At 39.5% G+C, this 9,256-nt stretch overlaps 1 protein-coding gene across 2 annotated transcripts; it reads left to right on the plus strand.

Moving 5' to 3' along the window:
• The first annotated feature begins 275 nt into the window (after positions 1-275).
• Positions 276-9,125, plus strand: LOC126373011 (CLK4-associating serine/arginine rich protein). 2 transcript variants are annotated; one of them, XM_050018961.1, is made up of 16 exons: positions 278-526; positions 640-737; positions 891-1,069; positions 1,349-1,510; positions 1,627-1,733; positions 2,533-2,705; positions 3,122-3,303; positions 3,637-3,736; positions 3,941-4,192; positions 4,543-4,587; positions 4,908-5,027; positions 5,404-5,470; positions 5,977-6,052; positions 6,493-6,598; positions 7,155-7,235; positions 7,506-9,125. In XM_050018961.1, the coding sequence occupies exons 1-16, from the start codon at positions 428-430 to the stop codon at positions 8,032-8,034; spliced, it is 2,376 nt and encodes a 791-aa protein (XP_049874918.1). In that variant the 5' UTR covers positions 278-427; the 3' UTR covers positions 8,035-9,125. The 2 variants fall into 2 exon arrangements, 1 of the variants encoding a protein (XP_049874918.1); XR_007567271.1 differs by lacking the exon at positions 7,506-9,125 and having other exon boundaries at positions 276-526; positions 5,404-5,474.
• The last annotated feature ends 131 nt before the right edge of the window (positions 9,126-9,256 follow it).

Raw genomic sequence — 9,256 nt, forward strand, 5'->3', positions numbered from 1 at the left:
TTAATGACCAGATTATAAAGAATGTTATGCAAAATACTTACTATTTCTTTGAATAAAGTCCTCTCCTGCGCTCAAAACAGAGACGTTACTTTCGCACACGTCTACAGAATTTTTTACAATCTCGCTCCTGAACTGATATGAGATTACTGGCCGAAAACGCAAAATAAATTATGAAGATAGCCATTAAATAAAATACGACAGCCAAAAGGTTTTAGCTTTAAAAAACTTAGAAAATATTTTTGACAATAATAGCCAGTGGTTATATTTTTCCACTGGCAATAAACTCGGTGTCAATCAAAGACAAAAAACAAGTTTAAAAAGATGGCGTCGAGTACGTGCTTATCTTTTTTCGTATTTCTTTAATTGCGAATTTTATGTAATTACGTGTGTTGCTTTATGTCAATGTGTTGAATGAATCCATATCAAAATGTGGCACGAAGCAAGAAAACAGGAGCGAATGATTCGCGGTATGATTGTAGACTATCGACGGAGGGCGGAACGCCGTAAGGATTTCTATGAGAAAATTGTAAGTTTTCGCCTGTAACGATAATATTTTGTATAGAAAGTGTGCAGTAAAAGCGTAAGTGTATTTGTACACTTTAGTATAGCCAATTCATGAGTTATTGTTTTATTTCTCAGAAAGCTGAGCCCACTCAGTTTTTGCAATTACACGGTCGGCCATGCAAAATTCACTTGGATCCTACGGTCGCAGCTGCGGGAGAGGGTCCAGCTATCATGTGAGTTATTTATACATATGTATTTATATACTAAAACCTAATTACATATCCTATTCACATCTTATTATACTGTTCTATACTCACTCATTTCTATAAATTAATGATGTAAGTAGGTACCTATTTGGTAAATAAAAGCTCTTTTGCACATTTCAGGATGCCTTGGCAAGGAGACACAAACAATATGATAGACAGGTTTGATGTCCGCGCACATTTGGATTATATTCCAGACGTGAGAAACCCTGATGTTCCACCTGATAAATTAAGCCCTGAAGAGAGACAATGCAACTATGAACGATACAGGATTATAGCACAGAATGCCTTTCTAGGGATAAGTGAGTGTTATATATTTTAATGTTTATTTCTAATATTTAATATTTTTTTAATGTTTAATATTTAATTGTGGGTGTCTTACAATTAAATTAAGTTCTTAAAAAACTAGCTAAGGCCACTTATCATTCTACTTTGGCCTTGAGCTTTGTAACTAGTAATGAGTAACAAAAGAATAGGTATCTCATCTTTGTGTTCAGTAAGATTTAATTAGGTATTATAAAATGTGGCTCCACTGTTGGTCCTCTTTTTAACAGTTATTCATCAGCTCTCTTTTCTTTCAGGTGAAGACAAATTCCTCCAGCAACTGGCCATAGAGGAGCAGTTTGGTGTCACTATAGAAGAGAAGGAGATGCAAAAAGAGAGGTTGCACGAAAAAAAAGGCACTGGCGCCGCTATAGGATACAATTATAACGATCCAGGGGCACAACCATCCTGCTCTAACGGTAGTTCAGCTTTACTCACTCTGCTGTGATGCTTGCGGATAATTCTTGGATCATCGGGTAGACGCACTTTGCACTTTATTATCGGGCATTCTTATGGCATGAGTGTTAAATTACAGGCCCGGAAAGTAAAAAAGTGGAGACCAAAGATTCGGATGATGATTCGGATCTTGAAATCATTGATGTGGACTTGAGCATTGACGTAAATAAGATGGAGGCTTCACAGGTGAGTTTATTTAACCTGGTTTCATATTTAATTCTAAATAATAAAATTTTTGAAGTACTATTATTTTAGTTAATAATTTTTCACAGATAAGCCTTGTATGGAATTACATTGATTACTATTGCAACATCAATTATTGGTTCCTTTTTATATCAGTATGCTTACTGATATAATTAGTTCACTTAACTAAAATTACATTAATCAAAATGTTGATTCTCCTACAGTGGTCCATTTCAATCACAGTAATGTAATGACACTAAAATTTGGTTTTATCCTAACCTAAAGAGTAAGAGAACAGCTATAAATACTGTATGCAGAGCAGCTCCATAGAAACGTCGCTAAAAGGAAAACAAACAGTAGTAGCGCTTAGGAAGGACACATGTCAAAGTGACAAAGTGAATGTCTCATTCTGAACTTAGGTTATACAGGGTGCTAGTGACATCGTAACGAAAACTTTGTGGGATGATTGAGACCATGATTCTGAGATGATATCAAGTGGTATTTTCCGTCGCAAAAGTATGGAACAGAAAATAACTTAAAAAAAATAAACATTTCATAATAAAAATATACCTTCAGAGTCAAAGGTCGGGAGAAGGTGGCAGCCACACCTGATGCAGTTTTAAGTTCCATATGATGGCAGACCCATTTGGTGGCAGTTTACCAGCCCATTGCCTATTTAAACAGTAACTGAAAGCATTCTAGGCTTAATTAATTATTAATTAATTTAGAGATAGCATTATGTGATGGGGTATTTTCTAGCGAGTTTGGGCACAATTCAAAAATATATTCTTACTGAGCGCAGGCGCACGAGCTGAACGCGGTGGGCCCAGCGTTCGGCATGGCCGGTTGCGACCTGTTCTCGTTCCTCACGGGCGACGCTGACGACGCCGAGCACCAGAAGCAACTGCTGCGAGAGGAGAAAGAGAAGGCAATGTTCTCTGGAAGAAAGAGTCGGAGGGAAAGGCGCGCGCATCGGTTGGTAACCTAGCTCAGTTTGTACCCTTTGCGTAGTTAGGTTGTTGGTTGGTTTTGTATAGGTTTCCAATTGGACACTAAGCACCAAAAGCAGCTGCTGAGAGAGGGGGTTTGAGGGAGAGACCTGAGATTACGTAACTTTAGTTTTTATCACAAAATCCCTACGTTTCTTATTAGGTATTGATTGGAGACGCCGACGACACCGAATATCAGAAGTAGCCGGATTTATCACTCTATTTTTATTTATTATACCTACCCTTTTATAACCACTAGGACCAGATGTAATGTATTAGAAATAAGCTGAAAAGAAAAAAGAGTTTAGATAATGTAGTTTGAAGGAAATATATTTAATATTACCCCTGAGACAAATGTTTTAAGAACAATAAATAGTTGTCTAATCGAAAAATCTCCGACAGGGACAAGAAGCTAGCGTGCCGCGTGGTGAGCCCGCCGAGCTACGCGGCGCCGGCGCCGGGCGCGGGGGCGGGGGCGGGCGCGCGCTCGCCCAGCCGCTCGCGCAGCCGCAGCCCTTCGCCCGCGCCCGGGAACATCCAGTTCATCACCTCCTTCGGCGGCGACGACGAGGAGGTCAAGCCACGTGAGTTTAATTTGTTTAAATAGTGTTTTTCAATCAGACGTACAGGTATAAAGGTGTGTTTACTTTATAATGAAGAGATGTGCGGCATCGACCAATCGTATCGTGCGCTCTCACACGCGCGTGAGAGCTTTGTCATTTTCTCTTTTTTGCGATAATTGATCCTGCGCATGTCCGCGAATGCCTTCGTAAAGTCTTCTCCTCATATCGGCCCACAGCTAGTAAACCTTTCACTCATATAGGTCATTTGATTATGGCTTGATACCCTTCCGCATGTTAATTATAAACTGCAATGTTTAAACTACAATACACAGCTAATAATTTTATTTTTTATAGCTCCACTGCCAAAAATATCATATGCAGAAAAAGTGAAACAGAATTTAAAGAAGACAGAATTATATTCAGAAATAGTTCGCAGACAAACTAAAAGGCCAAGGTAAGTTCACATATTCTCGGCTATGTAAGCAATATCACTAATAATCAAAAGACAACTTTTATGACAATAAATATAAAAAATAATTTTCATAGCTTTAGTTTTTATAGAATGGAAATATAAAACAACCTTTGAAAATAAAATTTATTGATTTTAGAAGTGTACGTAGATTGAAACGTAAATAATCTGTTTCTTTTGTACTTTCAGAGCTCCATCAGAGGACAAATACCCCCGCCCTCTAATAGGGCCTCGCCGCGAGTCGCGATCCAGGTCATATTCCCGATCCAAATCACGCTCGAGATCCAAGTCACAGCCTAGGTCACGCTCGAGGTCATTCCGGAGGTCACATTCGAAGTCCCGGTCGTATTCCCGGTCACGCTCTGCCTCGTCAAGGTCACGCTCGCGGTCCTACAGCCCTTATAAGCGAAACTATAGGAACAGGCGATCTGCCAGTCCAAAGTTTGTATTCTTATCTATTTGTGTAAATATTATTAAACGTTTAGGAAACAGATTTGGTACTCGATTAGACTATACGATAGTAGATATTATACAATAAATTTTAACAAAATATCACATAACCACATATCATGACTATACAAGAAACTGCAAAAAAATACCCTGAGCTGGGGCTGCTAACTTGCTTTGTCACACTATCTTACTTAAATAAACAGCCAATATACATTATAGACTGGTACACTATCGAATTTACAATTGTACTTTGTAGGGTGATAGTTTGATTTTATTAGGGAATTCTTTTATTTCATTTCATTCAAAATCAAAAATCAAAATCGTGTTTCCATATTTTTCAGTAATACTAGTGCGAAGCGTAAATCCAGGTCGATGTCTTATGAAAGGTAAGCTTGTCTAGTTAATTCCGTTTCGATTTCGATCGAATCAAAACTTGTAAAAGGTAAGATTTTAAAGTTGTTATTGAAAAGAAATGAAACAATTCTTCTCGATGGAAGGCGAAAGCCTTCTTACTACAATGGGATACAGCTAAAAATACAATCCCATTAAAAAAACTCACTGCAAAATATTATCGAGCTTCTTCATTAATCAAATAATACTAAAAATAAAAGTGGACTTTTTTACTCTTATGACGAGAAGGAAGTAAGAATAAAAGTTAATTTTATTTGACGTGAAAATGTAATGTTTGCTTATATTTACATAATAGCAACGACAGAAGCAAGCCGGCGGTGCCGCGCTACTACGGGCGCCGCAAGGAGGACAAGTCTTCCAGCGAACTGTCCCTGGATTCCGATTCCAGTGACTCCGCCGATGACGCGAAAAACAAGTTAGTAAACATAACTGCGCAGACTCTCAGGGGCTATTTCGCGACTTGCCAATAAGTGTGATAGCGTATGCAATCCCTATTAGGCAGTTCGAATCCGATATCCGGAGGTCTTGCGTTTGATTCCTGGTCGGGGACACGTTGGTTTGCTCAGGGTGTTGTAGGCTGAAATCACCTGATTGAGTGAAAAATAAAATGATTCTGTACAATGATTCTTCGGAGGGCTTGTTAAGCAGTGGGACTCGGCTACTAGTTACTGTAAGCATGTAATGTTACTTGAGCCATGTTACGGGCTATATTTATACGTTAACAAATCCTTTCTCACTGCTCTCTAAGATGTAATCCATTGTGAACTTACGAAGCTTTTTCTGCATTTCAGATCGGCGGTTGCCAATAAACCCAACACAAACCAGAATCAGTTACGATTGTCTGGATCCAGCTCCAAAGTCAGTAAGAATCATTTGTTTTTATCGTACGCTTTCATTTTAGCACCTTATCGATTTATTGATTGTAGATTGGAGACAAAATACAAACGAGTTTGCTTGTGTTTCGTTTTTAGATGAGATAATTTAATAATGCACTTTTTACAATCTATTTATAATGTAACGGTAAAAACCATTCGTTGTTTTGTTTACTTACTACATACATCCTTACTATTCCTCATTATCTATTCCTAAAAAGTTTATAGCCTTAAATATGTGACGAAATGTCGGTGGGTTTTAAATAAAGAGATATTCGAAGTATTTCGAAGATTTTGCCATCCTTCGCAAAAAATCAAAATCATAAATTTCTTTCTTGCGGTATTGGTTTGTTTGAATAATATTTTAGTATACAAGTATTCATGTTTAACTCTATTTCAATTTTCTACTACAACTTCACTAGAGCTCTATGTTCAGTAAAGAGCGGGCTCTCCAAACCTGTCATATATAATTAACATGGCTATACTTTACAGGGTCGGCCTTCCAAGGAAACCATATCGCTCAAGGAGAAACTCAAAAGAAAAATGCAAGCCCAGTTATCAAGGCAACGTGAGTTTTGTATTACGCATTATTTTTAGAAGAACCCATTACCATTACCACCTCCACCACTCTCTCTGGTATTTGAGATACCATTTTTATTTTAATTCCAATAAAAAAATCATAGGGATTGAGTTATTCTTGAAAATCGACATGATTCAGTTTACGATTAAAATTTACGTAATTATAAAAATCATTACGTTTTTGTGTTGTGGGTTAATGGAAGTCAGTGAGTCGGACTTGAAAATAAACGAAAGGATTGGCTACTAGCCTAAGCATCTCCACATTGAAAGCAGCGTGGTGGAGTATCCTCCGGTTATTTGAGTGAAGGCCTGTACCCAGTAGGAAGTATGTAGGTCTGTTTATAGTTTATTGATGTCTTATATTATGTATATCCATTAAAAGGTATAACAAACAAAATGTATGTTTTAAAAGCCTTTTTTGGTCCGCAGTGCGTGCAGACAAGCGGGCTGAAGCGGAGCGGTTGGAACGCGAGAGTCGCAGGCAGGCGCGCCGTGACGAGGAGATGCGGGAGTTAGCCATCAAGCTGCGACGCAAGTCTGTACACACGCATGACACTCTTACACATTATTGCTTCTGAGGACATAAAATCATCGAACCCGGCAATGAGGGACGTTCCAATCGGCGTTCTCCGAAAACACGATAGATGCCGTTGTTCACTTTTAACGTGATAATTACCTATTTTCTCATCGCTGGGGTACAAAATATTTAAAGTGCAGGAATCGACCAATCACCGTGAGGGAGAGTGACAGAGCGTCTTCGTTTTTCGCTCTCTCGAACGCTGTGATTGGTCAAATCCGCACATCTCCGCCCATCTCCGCGTCAGTGGAAACCCGGCCTTAGGGTGTTTGCGCACTTCTCCGATTCGTATCCGATCCGAGTCCGTCAAATGACGGATCCGTAGTGGCCGTTATACTATTTGTATGGTACACGCACTACATCCATCCGATATCTCAGGATGTAGTACTAAGCCCCCTTAGGACTGTGTTACTTGGAATTTCGATAATCGTAGTTGTTATTAGTAATCGAATTGATAAATGCTATTCAGCGTTTATATGGATAAACAACACTTTATTGTGTATGTTTGTTTCAGACAGCGAGAGATGCGACACCAGCAGACTAGGCGGTCGAGTGATGACGACTCTGACAGGAGTCGCAGCGGGTCTTCCTCCAGGTAAACATACCACTATCGACCTAGAAGCTTATTCTTTTTATAGTACTACGTACTAAAGGACACTGGCCTGCCCGCACTGAATCGTGAGACCACAGCAGTCCCCGCGCGATAAGTGTTCCACTACGGACAATTCCTACAAACAACCTCGTTTTACACAGACATTACACATTGTCATTATCCTACACGCGCAACTGTGTGTGTGTGATGTCTGAGGGCTGCGAATTAAATTTTATGCAGCATAAAACACTGTTACATAATTTATTTTTTCAGAATATCACCACGGCCAGAGAAGAAGAGACATAGCAGAAGTCGATCGAAAAGTAAATCTCCGTCTCCTCCGAAGCGTATCCAAGTGTGGGAGACTAGGCAGTCGCCGCCGCCATTTCGACCTAAATACACGGAACCAGGAGATAACTCCCAGTACCATGACAGAAGGAGGTACCACGACAACGAGACACATTACCAGGACGACAGAAGACCAGAAGACGACAGGCAATATTACCAAAATAGGTATGACAAGTACCCCAACCGAAACTATGAACGCTACGACAATTATAATCGACATGAGCACAGTCAAGGGCACGAAAGCAGGTGGGATGATAAACGGTTTTCTCAAGCGCCAAGACGGCCTTTTGGCCACAGAGGAGGGTACAGAGGTTACGGCCACAGACCGGGGAACTCTGACCACTATGGCGATGGCCCTTCATGGCAGAATACACAAGATAGTTACGACAGAGACAGGAACAGCTCGAGCAGTGACACTAACGGAAAAAGTAAAGTGAAACTTGTGGACTACTAATACTAAGAGTTGTGTTGATCTGGGGTTAAACAGGCCACATCGAAACAATTCGTCTACAAAAGCTCTATTGCTTCAATGTAGCCTTTTTAACCCTGCCTTTGAGCGCCTTATACACTGCTACTTTTTGCAGCGATGCAAGCGCACGTGTAACTGCAGCGCGACAGGATCCGGTGTAGCGAGACCAGTATCATTAACACATGTGTCAATTTAGTCGTAGACACTCGTAAGTGATGATGCAGACGCAGCGTTACTATAGTAACATAAATGTCAATGAACGAATGGGTAGAGGGGGCTGGGACCTGTATACTATCCCAGATATTGATCATCCTGTGGTTAGATCACCTCCGAGATAAGCATCTGTAGTCATAATAATAGGTTTGTCGTTACCTTTGTATGTGATACCATACTCCTTTGTGCCTTGAATATATCGTAGTATTCGCTTGACTCGTATGATATCTGCATCTGATCGATAGGACAGGGTTCTCGATACAACTCCCAACTGCAAATGCTATACAGTGGCAATGCTGGTATCGCTACTACATCGGGTTTGTATCGATGCTTCATCGTGTCTGAATCGCTACATTATCGCTGCAAAGAGTCGCAATGTGTAAAGGGCCTAAAGCCAAATTAGATTACGCCAATCTGTCAGTACATTAGGATGAATATGTTTTAAAACCATCTAATCTGATTATGTACTTTAAATTATTAGTCGGAAGTCGTATTTGAAGTTTGACTTTGTGTCGTAAAAGCTGGGTTTGCGTTGTTGCTTGCTGTATAGTGAGATATCAATGTCAAATTATGTGTAGTCTGTTGAAACTTGGTATGTCGTTATGCAACAAACACTGATGCAGAGATGACACAAAATCTTACTTTGTTGGAATGTTAGTAACAAAATGTTATTGCAGATTTAAATACCTTTACTCACCGTTTATTGGTTGTACTTGTTGTCTCCCCAGAAATATCTTAATTTTGTATAGAAATGTAATTAAATTACATAACAGTTTTAATTTTATTAACAATTTCGTGAAGAAATGCAGCTGTCTACTGTAAGTTACAAAAAAATTAATAAATAAATAGATAAGTGTATATAATGTTTGTGGTTTCATTTCTAAACTAACCAAAGAGTAACACGATAGGGGGTAGACATACGCTGGCGTTACCCTCTGCGAACCTATATGTGCCCAGGACAGGTAATACTATAAAAACTATTGACTCTAGGTGC

The sequence above is a fragment of the Pectinophora gossypiella genome, chromosome 15, assembly GCF_024362695.1.
Source record: "Pectinophora gossypiella chromosome 15, ilPecGoss1.1, whole genome shotgun sequence".
Classification (NCBI taxonomy): Eukaryota; Metazoa; Arthropoda; class Insecta; order Lepidoptera; family Gelechiidae; genus Pectinophora; species Pectinophora gossypiella.

What these genes read in the sequence shown, in the direction of transcription:
- LOC126373011 (XM_050018961.1), top strand. Translation starts at nt 428, where the DNA reads ATGTGGCACGAAGCAAGAAAACAGGAGCGAATGATTCGCGGTATGATT. An exon ending in TGTCTGGATCCAGCTCCAAA is followed by an intron (nt 5,471 to 5,976) that starts GTCAGTAAGAAT and finishes TATACTTTACAG; the next exon opens with GGTCGGCCTTCCAAGGAAAC. An exon ending in GCCATCAAGCTGCGACGCAA is followed by an intron (nt 6,599 to 7,154) that starts GTCTGTACACAC and finishes TGTTTGTTTCAG; the next exon opens with ACAGCGAGAGATGCGACACC.